Below are 21884 nucleotides of genomic sequence, written 5' to 3' on the forward strand. Positions count from 1 at the left end.
TAATAGCCGTTTCAACCATTCTTTCGTCTCTTCGTCTCGCACCTTTTTTCTATCGCCTTTCGAAATCACTCTCTCAATTTATCACTCTTTCACTCTCTACTCGTAGCATCGCGAAGGTCACGGGCAATTCGGTCCGTCTGCCCTAACATGCCTTCGTAATGGTCATGATCTGGTCTAGCAATTGCATGCCTTTGCAATCTCTCGCAGGTTTCTTTCGTCGCATATATAAACACGATTCGCGATGTATAAAGCATCTAGCTTTCTTCTTTCTTTTGCCTTCGGTATTGTTCTCTCCATCTGTCTTTCTCTCGCTTGCGTAAGAGGACGGGCAATTCAGTCTGCCTGCCCTTAGTCAGTCTTGACATAGCGCTCACTTCTAACGCATGTTCAACCATCATACCTGTATCGTCAAACTCATAACACCCTTATACGTATATCAATAAACTGTAATTATATATTATTGAACCTGTGCGACTTCTTATTTAAACTTGCAACAGTCACTAAAAAAGCTCAGGAACTCAACAAGAGATTCATGACATGATCTCCAATTCGAGACTCGACAAAATTATCATTTACTGGATTCCTGGTCCCAAGGATTTCGGGATTTAAAAATTTTTGTAGTACTTTATTTTTTTTATGGTGTAATTTTTTTTTAAAGAATTTTTAAAATCTGGTATTTTTTCATGGTTTTTTTTCAGAGATAGTGCTTCTATTTTTCACATAACTTAAGTATCTTATATCTAGTAGCATAGAACTTTGCAGTTCTGAAAAGCTGACAAATGCAGCTGAAAATCCGATGCAGACACTTTGTATCTGCAGCTTAACGCCTAGAAGACATTAAGCTTTGAAGTTCAAATTTCATAATTTTTTGCGGCACTTTGTTTTTTTTTTTTAATTTTGACTTTAAAAACTCGGGAAAAGTCTAAAAAAAATTATTCTTGGCCAACATTTTTGGTCTTAGATAGACGCATCAATTAGGCGTCGTTTAAGGTATTATTCATTAAAATCTATGGATAAACGGTCAACTTGCAGTCGTTTGACCAAAACGACTCAAAACTAATTTTTCTGAGTTTTTAAAGTCAAAATTTCAAAAAAAAAAAAATACCGCAAAAAATGATGAAAATTAAATTTGAAAGCTTAATATCTTCCAGGCGTTAAACTGCAGATACAAAGTGTCTGGGTCCGATTTTCAGCTTTTCAGAACTGCAAAGTTCTATGCAACCAGATATAAGATACTTCAGCTATGTGAAAAATAGAAGCACTACCTCTGAAAAAAACCATGAAAAATAATACCAGATTGTTTAAAATTGTTTAAAAAAAATTACACCATAAAAAAAACATAAAGTACTATACAAATTTTTAAATCCCGAAATCTATCAGAAAAAGTTATTTTCGTTCACAGCCTAAATAAAATGTTCATTTTTGTTGAGTAGTGTAATTGTACCTGCATTGCATCAGCAGAACATATGATGTTTTATTGTCAATTACATTCCCCTATTCGAAAGAAATTTAAAATTGTTAAGAGATTTAAAACCGTGAAGGAAACGCGAATTAGTTAAATTCATTAATGAAGCCAAAATAGAGTTTTAGCCACAGACAGAAAATAAGACGAAGCCGCAGGAAGGCTTCAATATTTCTAGCTTTTGCGTCTGGTCACTGTTGTCTGGGTGACAAAAAAAATAAAAATAAATATTAGTTTAAAAGAGCCTGTTTGTCGAAAAAACATAAAAACATGATTAATACGAGGGCGGATCAATAAGTCCGAGACCTTTTGAATTTCCCGCCACTTAATTGATATCGTAATCATTTTTCTGTCAAAAGGCATCTATTACCTGATTCCTTTTGATTCTGATTACTTTACCTTGATTTGTTGTGTCGGCGTAGTTCCGGGGGCGGAAGATGTTCGTAAACGGCTTGAAGAGGTCACAGGCAAAAGCTTGTTGCTGTCCTTGTGACCTGTTGGCATATTACGAACTCACACCCGCACAGAAAATTAGTTTTGGAAGTCTGGGAAGGACCGAAGACTACTCTGAGTAGAGTTCAAACGGAAAGTCGCCCGGAAACAAATATTTGTTCGAAAATATAACCCACTTATGGAAGGCTGCTAGGAAAAAGGCCTCGAGCTTGCTGGAAAACAATATTCGGGTCGACTCGGATTGTTTGAGAACAATTGAAATTTCACAATGAGTGACTAATATAGCAATATAGCGCTGAGCCGAGGAGAGGAACGGTCACACTGATTTTGGCAATATTTTGCAAATATTGTTACCGTTTTCCGTTTACCTCTTTGACGCAGTCGTGATCAGAACTGGATTATTTGCGGATGGACGGCAGACGGAATGGGATTTATATCCTCGATAGCTGATTGAAATGGGCGATAGTTTGCTCTTTATGTCGGTTTGAATCGATAAAGTGCAGATAAACCTAGTCGCCGTAAGCGTTACCGGAAGCTACAGTCAAGAATATGACTGCGGAGTGGGCGCTGGAGAACTATCGGGAGAAATACCAAAGAAAAACCGAAAATATCGGAAAAGGAATGACGAAACGGTTTAAATTTGAAATCGTGGATCGTTCAAATTATTTCTTGTAGTGTCGGTGTGTTTGTTTGGAAATTGTCAGATGAGAGTAAGGGTTTTTTTTTATTTTTTATTTATTTATTTTTGGTCGAACGCAAGACTCGGTTACGATACCGATATTGTTGGATTGCACCACCTCTAATGCACAGAACAAAAACAACAACAAAAGACCGAAACACCAATTTGCCAATTGGCAGGGGAAATTGCCAAATAATTACTATAAGTACGCCGTGCCTTGGTCGCGAGTAATTTATTTGGAAAGTGGAGAATGTTCGATTTGGGGTAGCGATCGAGAAAAGTGGCTGGAGTGCACGAATTGCACGAAATCACGAATTTTATATTAAATATGGCACTCGCGCGGAATATGTATGTAGTATTTAAATACGGAATGTGGTATATTTATGCGGGGTTGATAATTGTATGTTCATGTATAGTTGGCAATATGGAATATTGCGGCCAACTATGGAAATAAATGTATGTATGTATGGAAATAAATGTAGGTTTGTATATAGGTATAGGAACAAAACATTTAATTTTAATTGTGGTTGCACTCTGAGTGTGCCAAGGTATATTTTTATTGGGGTGGGTCGTGCACGGAATGCACTTGGAGAGACACGGATGTAGGTGTGTGTGTGTGTGTGTATATAGGCAAGCCGCTGTCGACTCGGAATGCACTTTTTAATTAATTTTTATTTTGTCCGCAAATTATGGACAGACACAAGAAATCGAAGAACTACCGTATCACTGGTAGTTGGAGGTGAATGACGGGAGAACGGCCGGAATCGCCGATAATATGGCGGTGTCGAAAAAAGAAGTGACATGCATAACGGATGGCACAGAAAGAAGAAATAAGTACATATATAAGAATATATACATATATGTACCTATATCGCGGAACTCGGACTTTTCGGAAATTGGGACCACAAATCGCGAATGGAAGGGATTTGTGGCACACGAAAATCGTACTTATCTGGATCCTGGATCCTGGTGGTGAAGGCGATGCCGTGCTTGAATGCTGGATTGGGGAGCGTAAGCGTGTTGAGCCTGAGCGCGGGGGAAACACGGGGGGAAAAACGCTCATAAGCGTGAGAGCGAGAGCGAAGGCAACAGCTTGCGTAGCTGGATTGCTAACAGTGGTATGGCTGGGATGCCCACTGAGCTGCTGCCCCGCCAGCGCCGTCCTCACTCTGAACACTCTGCATTGCGTACCTTAAGTTCTCATCTCATCGAAGAGACCCGTTTTGAATGATTACACTACTCGACAAAATCGAACTTTTTTTTTCCTCAAGGATCCAAACAGACTTTTTCTGATAGATATGGGGCTTTAAACTTTTTTAAAGAATTATGGTTTTTTTTCTATGGCAGAACTTTTTTTTGAAGAATTTTTGAAGTCTGGTATTTTTATTTAAAGCTTTTTTCAGAGGTAGCGATTGTTTTTTTCACATAACCCTAGTATCTTACGTCTGGTTGTAAAGAACTTTGCTATTTTGAAAAGATAATTGAAACAGCTAGAAGCTATAATATATTATATTATATCCTGTAACCTCTATTTTTTTGTGTATAGGTGCGTTAATTTGGCGTCGTTTAAGGTATCGCTCATTAAAATCTATGGAGAAACTTTGGAGCTAAAATTCGCTAACCAAACCTAAAATATGGAAAAAATGAACAAAAAATACCTTTTGGAAGGTTGCGGGCCACACTGCCAATTGGCAGTTTTTCGTTAAAAAATTGTAAATCCCGAAATCTATAAGAAGAAGTTATTTTGGGCCACAGCCTAATTCTAGTGTTGACTAGTGTAATCAATGTGGTTAATAACAAGAGGATTCCAAAAAAAATCCTCTGGTTTCGCCTTCTTCGGCTCGGAAGCTTTTGTGGAGTCGTCTGTCCTTTGCCGCTTGGCTTTTGACCAGTTGGTTCCACCGGTGCCTTCTGTACAGAAGGCGTTGGTGGTGCCTTGGCGCTCGCCGTGTTCTGCGTCGGAGGTGTAGCATTCCCCCTCTGCTTCCCGGACACCTTTTTCCCTTTCTCCCTCGCGCGTTCGCAGACGTTGACTTTGAGGGTTGGTCCACCTTCGTCTGACGTCTGACGTCTGACGCTGAAGTCGACGGTTTGTGGTCCTCAGTCACCGCCGCGTGTGCGCTTGGGCGGGGCCTGGTCTCCGCTGGTAGGAGCGACTCCGTTAAGCCGCTCGTACCTTGAGGCTCCTTTCCCTCGCGGTCAGCGTATCGGGTGGTCGTTGGCTTATACCAAGAAGGTACACCGATGCCCTGTATCCCGACAGCCGCTTGCGTAGGGTCTCAGCATCCGTCTTCTCGTCCGTCACAGTTGGTGGACCCGAGTCGACCTGGATGTTGGGAGCCGTGACTTGTGGCTCCGCCTTCTGCGGCTCCTCGATGTATCCGAGTCGAGAGAAGGCCGTAGCCAACTCCGACACTGAGAGACCAGTGAGGACGAAGCTTCTGTCTGTGGTTCCCGGTTCCAGGTCCTCTATCGTCCCTTTCTGTCTGCGGATCCTTTTGTTGCTTTTGGCATTACACGATTTGGCAGCCAAGCACTCCACTGCCATTTCGGGTTTCCTGCAGTCACAGGATATCGACGCCGGGGGGCCTGCGCTCGCACCTCCAATCACCGCCGGTACTGGGTCTCCAACTCCCTGCACCTTAACCGTTGTTGCGTTATCGGACATTACACCATAACTTATGCGTTTATCCCTACCGCCAGGGTAACTACTTTTGGCTTCGGCGCTCCCCTATGACCTGCCCGGCTTGGGTGGCCATTCTGGTAGCATACGCTACCACCGGTATAGCACTTGGGTTCCTTACGCTTACTGAGCCCCCTCATCGCGGCAAGATGGTAGTTCTCCGAGGGGGAACTTCGGCAAAATACGAATCGCCTACATCACGCTTCATCGGCAAATGAACAGAGTATTCCCCCGTAGGCAACCTACTGTAGTGCTGCTTGAAGTGCTCTTCACAATGAAGCTCTTCTGCGGACATCCTTGAGATTGGCTCGTAGACATGTTCTACTTCCCAGAACTGACGAACCAACTCATCTAACTGCAAAACTGGGGTAGGCACATGCGTTGCTCTTTGCGATGCAACGAATGATGACGACTGGGGCAGTCGATTGCAGCATCCCGAGAACACCCATCCAAGGAATGTTTTTTCCAGCAATGGCAATCCCGAAGCTAAATGGATTTGGCCAATGCACAGCAATTCAAAAAATAGATCTGCTCCGATGATCAAATCAATTCGCTGTTGTACGAAAAACGATGGATCAGCAAGCTGTATATTCGACGGTACGCTCCAAGATTCAATGTTGAACGAATAGTTAGGCTGATGGTCTGTTATCTGCGGAGCTACAACGGCCCTCATGGTTGTTGAGTACTCCGAGATGCGAGATTTTAGGACGAGATTGACTGAGTAACCTTCTGTGGAAAAGCTGACGTCTCCAATGCCTGAAACTGCAGCCAACGATTTCATTTGGCGAAGTTTTAGCTGCTCCACAAACCGAGAAGTGACGAAATGAACTTGGGAACCAGAATCCAAGAGAGCTCGACATGGTACAAACGTGCCAGCCAGTTCCTTGATGAACACACCAGCTGTTGCTAGAACCACTACATCAGACGAGATACGAGAGGACTGGGGAGCGCTGGGCGAAACTGCGACCATCGAGCTAGGTTGGGCAATGCTGGGATTAACAACTGCAGATTGGTCCATAGACTTCATGGATACGGGCGTATGGCATGTAATGAAGCAGCGTATGGTGCTTTGATTGGCAGGTACGGCAGGGACCTGATCGGCAGTCTCGCATCTGATGGCCCTTATGCAAGCAATTAATGCAAAGTGACAGTCGCTTGGCCTCTTTATGCCGCGCTCTAGGAGACATCTTCTCAAAGCGCTTGCATTGCGAAATCAAATGGTCTTGGGCACGGCATAGCTCACCAAAACCTAAGCCAGCCGATGCAACGAATGATTTTTTAGGGTACGTACTCACGGTCTTTACTGGCTTGCTAACCTGACCATAATTCCCATGCTGGGCGTGATCAACATTTTCCAGGGTACGACATCTTTTGTCCAGAAAGCCAGACAATTTCTCCCAAGACGGAAGATCTTGACTCGACGAGCCGTCTTCCCATTTCGATGGAGTCGCCCTGTCCAACTTCTGCACGACTGCGTGAACGATTACGCAATTTGGGTTCTCCTCCTTAGTTGCCACCGCTAACAGCGCGCGAAGATATGCGGTGACGGAGTCCGTAAACGCCCGCAGCTTGCCAACCGATGAATCCGCACGCTCCAGCCCAAATACCTCTCTAATGTGTGCCAGTAGGATGAGACGTTTATTACTAAATCGTTTTTTATCTCTGGTTTATCTCCAACGAACTAATGGTATCCAACGCCGCGCCGCTCAAACATGATTGCAAATGTTGCAACGTCGCAATACAAGTCAGATCAGCTTCACAATCAATCACAGCAGTGAACATTGAATAGAAGATTGACCACTCCGTATAGGCTCCGTATTAGTAAGGTAGTACTGAACTGCCCAGGCAAGTCGCTAGTAATAGCTTGAAAATCCTGCTTCTCCAATCGGTCGTGAGCGACATAAAAATTCGACTCCAATTTGTTCAACAGATCTAGAAAGCCTTTTAGAAAGTCCAAGCTTCGCAACTTTTCGACGTCCAATTGGGACCACAGGGCCTAAAGTCGGTCGAAGATGGCCCTTGTCTTGAGGGTCAAGAATGCAATTCGGCTAGTAGCTGGATCAGCACTAGCCGCCACTTCACCAACTGGAGCGCCACTAGACAGCGTGACATCCGAGGCGTCGGATCATTTTTGTTTAATTTTTAGTTTGTTTATGTGATTGTCTAGTTTACGGTAAAATCTCCACGAAACAGAGTTTTTCGAGCCGTCTGCGCAGATCTAACGATGCGAGCGGAAGTGCGGCCAAAAGCAGCGAATGCAGGTAGAAAGCTGCAACTACGAAAGAACGGCGAACGCCCGTACGTAACTGAACTGTACCAGCATCGAGGGCGAAATCGAAGACAGAAAATGCAACGGAATCAAGCAGCGCACATACGATTATGCTGTATATATGTACCCAATCGGTTCCGATTCCGTTATTGCTGCTGTTAGCACACAATAATGTTTGTACAATATATTAAACTGCTGACTTCCCGAGTATATTTTACGCTATTTTATGCACTTCCCACGAAACACGATATACACGGATATCTCGGTAGAACCTCCAAATGTTGTGAGCTGTTGGGCTTTTCCGACCGCTTGAAAAGTTTCCAAAAAAAGAAAGTGTCGCGTCAAGACGCAATGTTTTTATTTGGAGAAAATTTGAAGTCTAGTGTAAGATAGTTTAGGGCGAAGCGGGAGCGCAATAAAGCTCTCTCTCGCTCTTGGCGAATTCGCCCCGCTTCGCCGCCCTAGATAAGTTAGGCTTAAGAATATTTTATAACGAGAAGGAAAAAAGGGTCGATAAAGATTATTGATTTCGAGCGCACGTCCCTTTATTAGTCTCCCTCCGTCTTTCGTTAAATATATAAAATTTGCAGCCACCAAACTCGGTTTTTTTTTGTTAAAGTTCATTTAGAAAAACTATTCTAAAATTTCATGGCGCCCCCGGGTGGTCGTCGCAGAGGACAACCTTCCGCCCCAACAGTGGCTCCTCGGAAGGGTCGTCGCAACACACGCCGGGCAGGACGGAAAGATTAGGGTGGTCGACCTCAGGACGAGCAGCGGAGCGGTCTACAGGAGGCCGATCCATAAATTGGCGCTTCTGCCGATGTGTTGAAGTCCCACAGGCCTTCAACGGGGCCGGTGTCGCGTCAAGACGCAATGTTTTTATTTGGAGAAAATTTGAAGTCTAGTGTAAGATAGTTTAGGGCGAAGCGGGAGCGCAATAAAGCTCTCTCTCGCTCTTGGCGAATTCGCCCCGCTTCGCCGCCCTAGATAAGTTAGGCTTAAGAATATTTTATAACGAGAAGGAAAAAAGGGTCGATAAAGATTATTGAATTCGAGCGCTCGTCCCTTTTTTAGTCTCCTCCGTCTTTCGTTAAATATATAAAATTTGCAGCCACCAAACTCGGTTTTTTTTTGTTAAAGTTCATTTAGAAAAACTATTCTAAAATTTCAGAAAGTCAGAACGCGAAAGCGTTTAAACTTAACAGTGTTGGCTTTATTCTCGACAAGCGACAAATTCAATCCGTGTGTTTTATGGCGAAGGGTTCCTGAATATATATCTAATTTTCAAGGGTCGTTGGATTATATTAGTCCGTTTCGTTTGCCGTTTTGTAAACGCCAGAGTACAAAGCTGTCAAAACAGTAGGTTTCTCAGGGTTATTATAGGTCAAAGAAGGTCAAGTTGGGTTTTTCATCCAATAAATTCATGGCGAATGTTTTTGGAATCCTCTCGTTATTAACCACATTGATTACACTAGTCAACCCTAGAATTAGGCTGTGGCCCAAAATAACTTCTTATAGATTTCGGGATTTACAATTTTTTAACGAAAAACTGCCAATTGGCAGTTGGGTCCGCAACCTTCCAAAAATTATTTTTTGTCTATTTTTTTACTTTTGAGATTTGGTTAGCGTTGGGTTATAGCTGCATTTGTCGGCTTTTCAGAACTGCAACCAGATATAAGATACTTAAGTTATGTGAAAAATAAAAGCACTACCTCTGAAAAAAAAATAACAGATTTTAAAAATTCCAAAAAAAAAAAAATGACACCATAAAAAATATAATAAAGTACTACAAAAATTTTTAAATCCCGAAATCTATCAGAAAAAGTCATTTTGGTTCACAGCCTAAATAAAAAGTTCAATTTTGTCGAGTAGTGTTACCTTCAGAAAGGGTAAAACAGATAATGGCGAATAATATGCATACTTATTGGATCGATTTAAATAAAACGCCAAGAAAAAATCTTTTCATGAATTAGGCTACTAATTGCTCCCACACCCACCCCATTTTCTGGATTTAGTCCCTAGTAATTTTTTTTTTGGTTTTCAAACCGGAAAAAATTATTCGGCGTACAGAGATTTGAGTCCAATGTAGTCTTCTCTCTAGAAAAGCTTATTTTGAAGACCTCGTTAAATCCTTTTTTTTACGGGATGCAAAAATTAGACAAATGCTCGTTGCTGCTTTAATGGCAAAGATAAATTTTAAATCAATCTTATGGGAGATAATAGCACAAAGCATCCATATTCGCTTAGCTTAGGTCAATATTCATTCATATAATAGTTGCCCTAATCATATGCTCGTTATTGTTTTGCCCACTGTTGTTATTGCTAATGTCCAAAAACTTAACTGTAACGTTCTCACACGTATAGCCAAAACGCGCAGCTGCACGCGAATACATCGATGTGCACCGTCTTTGTATTAGAGCGTCGCATCGCGTGATCTTCTAATTCCCTTTTGGGCTCGACTACATTTGTGGAGTTGAGTCAGTAAAAAATTAAATTTGAGACTAATCGCACGAGTATTCATTACCCCCGCAATTGTCACCCCCGCTATTTTGTCGGCACCGGTTTGTCTATAACCCGCTGTACAAATAACCTATAAACCACCAATATTACATATAGGTTAGGTTAGGTTAGGTTAAGGCGGCTGTCGGGATCGTCAGAAACCCTACACACCTAGACCGGCTTCGGCCCGTTGTGATACCGCATAGGTCGTTCCCTCTTCCCTCGTGAGACACTATGTTATCCGTTGTCCCATCCGGATGCCCTTATGAAGCCTGCGATCCGTCTAGGATTGATTGTAGACATGTCCGAAATGTCAATTAGGAAAGGTGCACCCAAGTATTGATGTTGAGGGCCGGACAGGAGCAGAACAGGTGTTCCACAGTCTCCTCCTCGTCCTCATCTCTACAGCTCCGACAAAAGTCGTTATAGGGGGCACCCAGCCTGTTAGCATGGGTGCCTATTAGCCAATGTCCCGTAAGGGGGCGTATGACTGAGCTGCACCTGCTCCTACTGAGTTTGCAAAGCTCATCGGTGCGCTTCCTAGTAATGTTAGGCCATGTTTGCCGAGTTATGCGACATAGTGGCACTGTTTGCCATCTGTCATTTATTAGTTAAAATGTTCTTTTATTTTGAGCTTGCAGGTTGCCATTGGCATACGAATATCCTCCTTATCATGGAGAAGGGGGATTGTTGTACCAGCTCTGGCCAGCTCGTCTGCTATACAGTTGCCTTCAATGTCCTGGAGGCCCGGGACGCATATTGGGCTGATGACAAACTGATAAGCCATCTCATGGAGAGATTTTCGACAGTTTGCCACGGTAGCCGAGCTGGTTGTTATCGCATTCAGTGATTTGATCGCAGCTTGGCTATCACTATAGATATTTATATAAGTTGCCGTAGGGGCACGTTCCTGAAGGCAGCTCAAGGCTTCCCTGATCGCTATGACTTCCGCTTGGAAGACACTGCAGTGATCTGGGAGCCTAAAAGAGTGTCTTATATTCAGATGTTCGGAGTTGGAGTTGTCCAGCTTTGAGCCATCAGTAAAGATATGAATGGCTCCATCTTGGCCAGGTGGTCCCTCGAGCCAGTTGGTTCTGTGAGGGATGATTGTTACAAAAGGGGTAACTGTATACTCCCTCGGAACGCAGTAGTCCGTTCTTGTGGGGACGATTTTGTTTCCATTTAGGATAGACGCATGGCCGGTGTGATGTGACACCCATTGGTCAGAGTCTCTAAGACGGACTGCTGCCATTTCTGCCTGATCCTTACCTGCTCAGAGCTCCACTGATGCATAGGGCTGCAGTGCGCTGCACCTTGCCCAGTTGTTTAGTGATGGTCCCCTTCGATGGGGTAGGCCACCACACTGCGACTCCGTAGAGTAGTATTGGTCTAATTATTGGGCCTCTGTGATGGCTCCCGGTATGACGTTGTTAAAGGCTCCCTCGATATCTAGGAAAGCTATTAAAGAGTATTCTTTGATGTGTAGGAATTTCTCTACTGTCGAGATTACTTCATGGAGTGCCGTTTCCGTGGATTTTCCTTTTCGGTAGGCATGTTGTGCGCCTGACAGCCACTGAGGATTTATGGTTGTTCTCAGCTGCAGCCCGACTAGTCTCTCAAAGGTTTTGAGAAGAAAGGACGATAGACTTATTGGTCTGAAGTCTTTTGGGGTTGTGTGTGAGGGTTTTCCTGCTTTGGGGATAAAGACTACTTGAGCCTTTAGCCAAGCGCGGGGTATTTTTCCCACAGTCAGTATCTTCCTAAAGATACTTTGCAGCCAGTTGATGGCCATGACCCCGGCTTTTTGTAACTGAGCCGGAATGACTTGGTCTGGACCAGGCGATTTGAACTATTTAAAGCTGTTTACTGCCCAGCTAATATTCCGTTTTGTGAGGATGTGCACCATCGAGGTTTCGGGCCTTCACTTGGGGTGTCTGCCGGCTCGATGGTCGTGCACCCAGGGAAATGAGTATCGAGTAGAATATGTAGGGAGTCCTCACTAGAGTTTGTCCACGTACCATCCATTCTCTTGAGATATCCCACCGAGGGGGATGTTTTTGACAGGATCTTGCGTAGCCTTGCGGCTTCTGACGTGTCTTCGATTTCGGAGCAAAATTTTTGCCAAGAGGCCCTTTTTGCTCTCCTAGTTTCTTTTTTGTATATGGTTAATTTTCTTTTGTAATTTTCGACAATAAATGCAGAGCCAGATCCATCAGCACCAGTCCATCTGGACTCACCTAAGGTCCAGATCAATCTTTCTGATCACCCGAAGCGTAGGTCTGCATTGAGTGCAGTGGTAGAGCATACTTTATTTTCTGCGATACACGACAGACCTTGCTATCGCCTTCCTAGGAGCTAATAAATTTCCCTCCTTCTTCTCACCGGAGCGTATTTTATCCTCCGCAACTCTTGTCTCTCGGAGCGTACTTTATTTTCCGCATCTCTTGTCTCCCGGAGCGTGGTTTATCCTCCGCAAGATTACCTTCTCCCAGACCGTACTTTATCCTCCGCATCACTATTAGATTTTTGGTAAAAGTGGATGTCAGTAACGCAGAGAAGAAAACGTTTCCGATATAAATTATACATACTTTTCATCAGCTTCAATAGTCGAGTCGATATAGCCATATCTGCCCGTCCGTCCGTCGGTTCGTCTGTCCTTCTTTTTTTTCACCTAGTTCTCAGAGACTATAAGAGCTAGAGCAACCAAATTTTACCAGTCGTCGTCAGGAGGGGGCAGGGGAAGCAACTGAAAATTAATTTCTTCATTCTGGTTATAATTATGATCCGATCTAATTCAGATTCGGCAGTCTGGTAGATATGGGCATTCTCTACGATAATGCGTTTTTAGTTTTATCGTATCTTTGAAAATGTGCCTGCCACAGATTTTCGTCCTTTGTGATGGCGGAAGGGGGCGGGGCGAAATTTTGAAATACACTTGTAGCAGTGTGATATCACATGAGTGTGGAAACCAAATTTGGTTGTCCTAGCTCTTATAGTCTCTGAGATCTAGGCGCTCAACAAGACGGACAGACAGACAGACGGACAGACAGACATGGCTATATCGACTCGGCTATTGATGCTGATCAAGAATATATATACTTTATTGGGTCGGAAACGTTTCCTTCTCTGCGTTACACACATCCACTTTTACCACAAATCTAATATACCCCTTAACTCTTTTTTGAGTACGGGTATAAAAAGTAAAATTTTTTAATATTTTATTTACTTTACATAAATCCGTTTCCTGTTAGGTTGTAGGTAGGTTTGTAAAAAAAAAGTATGAAAATTCATAATAATTTATTTTATTAATATAGGGTATAAAACAAATCGTATTTTAACGTTTATATTTTATTGAGCTGCGGGTATATAAGTAATTAAGTCCTCTTTATAATAATTCCTGTAAATAACGAGTCGAAATATCTCAAATTTGTTTTAACTTCAAGCGAATAATCTTCGTGCGGAGCTTTTATTCTCGCCAGTTATATCGCTAACAATTGGATTAACCTTAGCTGTACTGGTCGCCGTACTAGCAATTATACTCGCTCTGCGGATACCATGCACAGCTTCATCTAGAAGGCGTCAAAAAGAATTGTCCCATGAGAATATATCAAGAGATGAATCACCAGGACCAAGTGATAAAAGTTCTGCAAGTAAGGATCTAGACGATTATGATGAAAAAAATCCCGATGTTGTGCCCGAAACTATTGATTCAGATGATCAGGTAACAATCGAGTACTTTAAGTATTAATTATGTATGTATGTTAAGCTAGTACGATTTTTTATTAACTAATGGGTTATACTCCCATTAATGAGTTGAGTTGTTTTTTTTTATGTCTAATTTTTTGTTTTTCAAGATTCTGTACTGTAAAAAAAAAAGTTGATAGACCGTGAATTATAAAAAAGTTAACTAGCGGTCCAAATATGTTTTTTTTTCCGAAAATTTTAATTTAAAAAAAATATGACTTTCGAACCGATGCTCAGAAGCAAAAAAAAGTCGATATCGCGAATTATAAAGAATTTAGGTCCAAGGTCCAAGGTATCCCTGTCGGCTATAGTTTTTTTTTTTAAGTGAATATATATATCCAAATTGTGACTAACTTGGCCAAACGCGAAATTTTTGACATCGATGCGAGGTCTTTATTGCCCTCGCCTTAGAATACCGGACCGACTTAAGATTAAAAAATTATGCACTCTATTACACAAGTGCACACTAAACAAAAAATGATCCTATATTCCTTATCTGAATGAAGTGCTACTCGCACACTATCAATATTCATTACTGCCCACAAAACTAGAGTCATAATCGAGTCCAGGACGGGCCCTTACGAACCGTCAAAGACATCAGACGTATTTATACCCGTACTCAAAAAAGAGTTAAGGGGTATATTAGATTTGTGGTAAAAGTGGATGTGTGCAACGCAGAGAAGGAAACGTTTCCGACCCCATAAAGTATATATATTCGTGATCAGCATCAATAGCCGAGTCTATATAGCCATGTCCGTCTGTCCGTCCGTCTGTCCGTCTTGATGAGCGCATGGATCTCAGAGACTATAAGAGCTAGAGAAACCAAATTTGGTTTCCAGACTCATGTGATATCACACTGCTACAAGTGTATTTCAAAATTTAGCCCCGCCCCCTTCCGCCCACACAAAGGACGAAAATCTGTGGCAGGCACAGTTTTAAAGATACGATAAAACTAAAAACGCAGTATCGTAGAGAATGCCCATATCTACCAGATTGCCGAATCTGAATCAGATCGGATCATAATTATGGCCGGAATGAAGAAATTAATTTTCAGTTGCTTCCCCTCCCCCTCCCGACGACGACAACGCAATTCATTTTCCTTCTCGCTCGCACACTCTGCCGCGTTCAGTGCGCGAGCAACCCCTAGCGGAGGAGATGTAGAATCTAAATGGTACTTGTACAAACTACATGTTAGATGTAGAATAGACATTGTAGATGAGATGTAGATAACAAATGTAAAATGTAAAATTTTTTTTTTAATTCTAAAATTCTAAAAAATCATGCTCAAAAATGTATATACTGACTGAGGGTAGGCATGGGTATTTGCGGCCATGTTACCCTTTATATTTATCAAACCGTGCTATAATATAAACTAATAGAAACGATGAAATAAATCAAGTGCCAATGTGTAAAAGCACAAGCTCCGTAAACAAAGAAAAAATGAGCCAAGCTCGGCCACAACAATATCGTCGGTTCTCGTCACTCATCGCACGGTATTGTCAATGCCTCAAGATCCCTATCTTCAAACTAATAAGTACGAAAACCGCTAACGGAGCGCTAGTTTAGACTGGGATCGATCGCTATGTGAAAATAAACAGAAAATTAAGTCCACAAAACTCACAAGGCAATAAACAAAAATAAATTTTGGAAGGTCGAATTCCATTGCAAATGTGACACTATCTAGCAACATATGAGTCATATACGGATCAATATGAATTAAAAAATTGCTTTGGAAAGATATGGGGCTTCATTTAGAAAAGCCGAGACAAAATGGCACACCATAAAAAAAAAAATAAAGTACTATCAGAAAAAGTCATTTTGGTTCACAGCCTAAATCAAAAGTTCAATTTTGTCGAGTAGTGTAATTGAATTCGTCGGATGTTTCAAATAATATTGAAATTTAGAAACTAGTTCATAATTACAATAAGGTAATTTATTGAGCTACTGAGCTTCTTCAGTAGCGTTGTTTTGCAAGATTATTTAAGAGACGATGATTGTTCAGTTTATTTTAATTAAGTTAATATATATGTATTATCCAAAACTAGCGAAAGGTGTGCGGATTTGATAACGAGAGTTAACGATGGGTCGATTGAAAACGCGGGGGGCGGTTCAAGACTGTTGAAGTTGATATGTTTATGTTAGGTTACTTTAGAACTCTGTGGCAGGCAGGTCACTGTGCCAGACAGCCAAACGTTTAACTACGGTGATGATCGAATTTGAAGTGACTTCTGCCTTTTCTGATGAGCCTCCCCCACAGCGGCTGACGAAAGCCGAGAAAGAGCAAGAGCATAAGTACAAGCAAACAAACGGTTATAAAGAGAGACATTATATTAAGAGATGCTCAACTACACTATGTGCTGCCATAGGCCGGCGCTTAGCCGAACAGTATTTTTCTATTTTTTTTGTAGTTACTGTTAAAAAATTAAGGATTTGTGAAAATCAAGAAGTTCAGCTGAGGTTGATATGTATATTAAGTTAACTTGTTCGCAAAACTTGTGCAGTTTTTTTACTGCCAATAACTGATTAATGACGATATTGATGGTGTCAATATATATGCAATAGATTTCACCGAATTATCCAACTCATTCAGCAAACAATTTTTTTTTTTTTAATTTTCTTGCTTACTATTTTTTTAAATTTTGGTAGCAACATCTAAAAAATTTTTTTAAATAAAAATAAAAACTTTAATATTACTATCAAAGTCAAGATAATAAAATTAAGGGGTGTCCGGTTTTAGTTCCAAAAAAACTTTTTTTGGTCCCACCCTAATTTTTTTTTTTTCTCTTTTTTTTTTTTTCCCCCCAAACAAATAAATGTTTTTTTTTTTTTTTTTTTTTTATTTTTTGTGTGAAACGCAGAAAGGGAAACGTTTCCGACCCCATAAAGTATATATATTCTTGATCAGCATCAATAGCCGAGTCGATATAGCCATGTCCGTCTGTCCGTCCGTCTGTCCGTCTGTCCGTCTTGATGAGCGCCTGGATCTCAGAGACTATAAGAGCTAGAGAAACCAAATTTGGTTTCCAGACTCATGTGATATCACACTGCTACAAGTGTATTTCAAAATTTCGCCCCGCCCCCTTCCGCCCACACAAAGGACGAAAATCTGTGGCAGGCACAGTTTTAAAGATACGATAAAACTAAAAACGCAGTATCGTAGAAAATGCCAATATCTACCAGATTGCCGAATCTGAATCAGATCGGATCATAATTATAGCCAGAATGAAGAAATTAATTTTCAGTTGCTTCCCCTCCCCCTCCCGCCCACGACAACGCATCTCATTTTCCTTCTCGCTCGCACATTCTGCCGCGTTCAGTGCGCGAGCAACCCCTAGCGGAGGAGATGTAGAATCTAATTGGAACATGTAAAATCTACATGTTAGATGTATAATATACATTGTATATGTAGATGTAGATATCATATGTAGCAAAAAAATGTAAAATGTAAAATTTTTTTTTTTTCTAAAATTCTTAAAAATCATAAGCTCAAAAATGTATATACTGACTGAGTACGGGTATAAGTAGAGTCGCGTCCCCAGAAGCGACTCACACGTTCCTTCTCGTTTCTGTTGTCTCCTTAATAGAAAGTGAATCAGAAGCAAGACACAAACTTTTCAAGGCTGAGAGAAAATATCATCCCAGAAAATGGGATGTTATTCACAAAGCTATGGATTCTTCTGATCCATTATTATCTAGTCTTTGCATTAAAAAAAACAACAGGATGCGCCAGCAGAGGTTTTCGATCTTTTGGATTCGAAAATCATATCCTTGTGTGTTGGCCACAAAGATGGAGGTACCTCCCAAAATTCGTGAGAAGATGATACAAATGAAGAATATGGACACGATGATGAAAGTGATACCTTTGGAATAGATTAAGAGGAAGAGATAGCAGACGAAATTTAAAACTAAAATATATGAAAATTATTAGTTTTTACAAAAATGTAATACAAATTTTAAAATTAAAAAAATGTATAATTTCCATTTTATCGTTATTTGTGATTTATTCGGAATATTCTAAGTAAGGAAAGCCAGGGATTAATTACACTACCCGACACCATTTCGCCACTTCGAACAAAACCAACTTTTTTTATATATTTGGGGCTTAAAACATGCTTAGCAATAATCCTTTTTGTTTTCTATTGCAGAGCTTTTGTAAGCTTTTTTCAGAAGTAGTGATTCTTTTCACATAATTTAAGTATCTTACATTTGGTTGTAATTAACTTTGCCATCCTGTAAAGCTATAAATTAGACGCATACACTTTGTAATTTCAGTTTACCGTATAGGAATTATTAAGCTTTTAAATGCAAATCTGATGATTTTTTTGCAGTTCGTTTGCGTGTACAGAAGGCAAAACAGAATATTGAATTGGTGCCAAATACTGTGATACACGTGTACGTGACCGGCAGCACAGCAGCAGCGCTTTTTCCTAAGCACAATAGATAGGGCCGTGCTGAGCTCTGCTGTACACACATATACACAGTTTTGGTTCGAGCGGAGAAGAAAACGCACGCGTTGTGAATTGCTGTCAAGACTACATAAGGTTCCTTTTTGAAGACTTTAATTTTTTAGTGGCTTTCCTTACCAATCAATCTACTAATTATAAAAAGTTTTAATTGTGTCTAACAGTGCTATTACTAAAATATCTGGAACATTAAGTAATTTTCTATTATCAAAATCATTATAGACGGACAGCACAAGGAACAGACAACAGATATCAACAATCCATACCGACCACAGTCCTAGCAGAGTAATATCTGTAAATGAGCCGCAACACATAACAGCTGCTGAAATGACATTACGTACTTCTCACGGAATGGGTTATTGTACTTTGCGCAGTGGAGTTCATAGTCCTGTACAAGCTTTGGCTGGAGAAATCTCAATTGTAAGTACTTGATTTTGTAGAACAAATTAAATAAATTAATATTAAGTACCAAAGCATGAAAAATAATGCCATGTGAAGCAATCTCCTGCTTCAAAAAAACCAAATAGTACTTACTATACCATGGAAAATTCAAATGTGGAATAACACTAGTCGACACGAGTTTTCCTCAAGGAACAAAACCAACTTTTTCTTTGGCAGAACTTTTTTTTAAGAATTTTTAAAGTCTGGTATTTTTGTTTAAAGCTTTTTTCAGAGCTAGTGCTTCTATTTTCACATAACTCTAGTATCTTACGCCTGGTTGTATAGAACTTTACTATTTTGAAAAGATAATTAAAACAGCTAGAAGCTTAGCCCAAACACTTTGTGATTTCAGCTTACCGTCTTGAAAATATAAAGCATTAAAATGCAAAAATTATGACTTTTGTGCGGTATTTTTTACGAAATTTTGAATTTAAAAACTCAGGAAAAGTCGAACAAAAATGATATCCTATGTTTTCTATTTTTTTTTGTATATTTGCATTAATTAGGCGCCGTTTAAGGTATTGCTCATTATCAAATTTATGGAGAAACTTTGGAGCTGAAATTCGTTAACCAAGCTTAAAAAATTAAAAGAATGAACAAAAAATACCTTTAGAAGGTTCCGGGCAAAACTACCGATTGGAAACAAAGCAAACGAAAAAGGGTTGTACATTTGGTACCTGATCGCATTCCTTTGTTCCCAATTGGCAGTTGGTTATTATTTTTTATTGATTATTTTTTCATTTTTTAAGTTTGGTTAACGAATTTTAGCTCCAAAATTTCTCCATAGATTGTAACGAACCATGGTTCCCCATGGTTCGTCACAACACAGGCAACACCTGTTTTTAAGTTGACAATATCTCTATATGTATAAATATATCTGTAACACTAAATAAACCTCAAATTTCCCCAAATTACATTCCTTTCCCACTGGTTTCCCGTTCAAGAAACGCGAACTACCAGAAAAATTCCTTTCCCACGGTACCTGTGCACATCGATCACCTTACCTGGGACATTGGATACTCACATGCGCGAGCCCGTGAGCAGTCTCCGACTTTCCTTACCGGGAATACTGGACACTGACTTCAGGGCTAAGTCTACACGCCGCATTATAGGCAATATATATTTATGTAAGAACCCTTCCCACATTCTGGAGTAGAAATAAGATATCTGTAAGACATTCATGGGAAAATGGAAGGACTGCCGATCTATAAAAAGGCAGTCCACCAGCCATGGTAGGAGGCAGTCAATCAGCCATCGCAGGCAGGCAGTCCACCAGCCATCGTAGGAGAGAGTCCACCAGCCGTAGCAGTCAGGCAAATAACAAACACTTGCTGGCAAAGTTCCTGGTTTCCCCAAATAAAGTCCTGCGAATTATAAATAACTTGTAATTCAGGACCCTGGACAGACTGAAGCATACCTCAGCCTGCGATAGGACATTACAAGATTACAAGATGAGCAATACCTTAAACGACGCCTAATTTATGCGTCTATCTAAAACTAAAAATGCATGCCGTTAGTGATGAACACAGAGAGAGATTTCACCAACAATTAAAAGCTATGGAACGACGGTATCAAGGTGTTTGCAATGTAATTTTGGTTATACCGAGTCCTAGGAATGGACACATACTTTTACTCCAATGCTGTAGAGAAAACCAGAGTCTGAAACTCATTCCGAATAATTACAACAAATTTTCTTAGTAACAACAAGAGTGATGATTACGTTAATATCGTTCAAGACCTAATTGACAATTATGAAAAAATTCGAGCCAACATGGGACTAAAAATCCATTTCCTGCACTCCCACTTAGACTTTTTTCCGTCAAACCTAGGGGACGTTAGTGATAAACACGGAGAGAGACTTCACCAACAATTAAAATCTATGGAACGACGGTATGAAGGTGTTTGCAATGAGAATATGTTGGTCGACTATGTGTGGACTCCCATAAGGGAATCTGATTCGAATGACAAAGAAAGACAGGCGCAAAACTTAAATTAATTTAAGAAAAGTAACAAGCAGTAGAAAACCAAATATATCACATCGCTTATTGCGAAGGCCCCCCTTGTACCGGTCTCTTGTCTTTTGGCATGTGCTGAGTCTTCGTTTTTGCTGGGTGTTGATCTCGTCATTTGAGAGCTTTGGTTACTTGGTTTTGCTGTGGTGGGGTTTGGGATCCATGGTTCGTTACAGAGGTCACAAAAAATATTAGAGATTATTGTCCATACTGACAATATAAATTGAATACGAAGATGAGGCTCTTAATCTTTATCTATACCTATATAAATATGGCTTGAGAAACGTATGGCTTACTGATATAATTTTCGTTACTTCAGCAATTTTCAGCAGTAGATCTTAGACTTTTAATCGCGCAAACAATTGACTGATACCCACGTTCTGTTATTGTATTGAAATTTGTTGTAGCTCTGATATGCTTCTCAGCATAAATTAATTGTAGCATGCAATAGTATAGCCAGAAATGTAAGAAGTATCAGAAGGGTCTAACCACTTACCATACAGTATGGTTAGTGGTCAGCATTTCTCATATGAAGTTTGGAACATTGACAAACTACCGGAATTTAGTTTTTTTATGTTGCATACAATTTTATACAAAAAAGAACTGAGCTATCTCTGTACACTGTACATACATATATGAAATATTATGTTTAAGTTTGTTTATGTAATTGCCTGTTCGAGACGCAAAATTTTTATGGATTGTGTTTGTGGATACTGCACTAGGAAATACGAAAAATTAAATTTACTTATATGCAATCGGAGAAACGACCCCACATTCATATTATAAAAAACCGACATGAATTTATTGATCTCACCGTAGTCTAATACCCTTTTTACACTGCGCCGCATCATTCGATTTGTCCGTTAAATGGAACATGCGACAATGATGCCCTGTGGATAGAAGAAGACAATGATGCGGCAGCATCTTTAATCATGCGGCGCATCATTGGCAAGTATTGCCGTATTCTGTCTAGTATTTTTACAAAATACTGAAATTATTTGGGCTATCGACGGGTATGGATGGGATATCGATAGCAAACATCTGTTTTTATCGCATCAAACAATAACAAAGCTGAAGCGAAAATAGATGCGGCGGTGTCTAAACGCCTCGCATCATTTTTCCGCACCTTCGACAATGATGCGTTAGTGTAAAAAGGCTATCAGACATTGTCAAAAGCTT

General features: G+C 40.5%; 1 protein-coding gene across 1 annotated transcript in view; it reads left to right on the forward strand.

Annotated features, from left to right (window-relative positions):
* The window catches only part of LOC111076700 (nephrin-like), a 330088-nt gene that overhangs the window by 288049 nt on the left and 20155 nt on the right, over positions 1-21884 (forward strand). Inside the window, exons 10-11 of the mRNA XM_041593725.1 lie at positions 13489-13766; positions 18475-18672. Of these exons, the coding sequence (XP_041449659.1) occupies positions 13489-13766; positions 18475-18672 (476 nt within the window). The remainder of the gene's footprint in view (positions 1-13488; positions 13767-18474; positions 18673-21884) is intronic.

The sequence above is a fragment of the Drosophila obscura genome, unplaced genomic scaffold (genome assembly GCF_018151105.1).
Source record: "Drosophila obscura isolate BZ-5 IFL unplaced genomic scaffold, ASM1815110v1 contig_198, whole genome shotgun sequence".
Lineage (NCBI taxonomy): Eukaryota > Metazoa > Arthropoda > Insecta > Diptera > Drosophilidae > Drosophila > Drosophila obscura.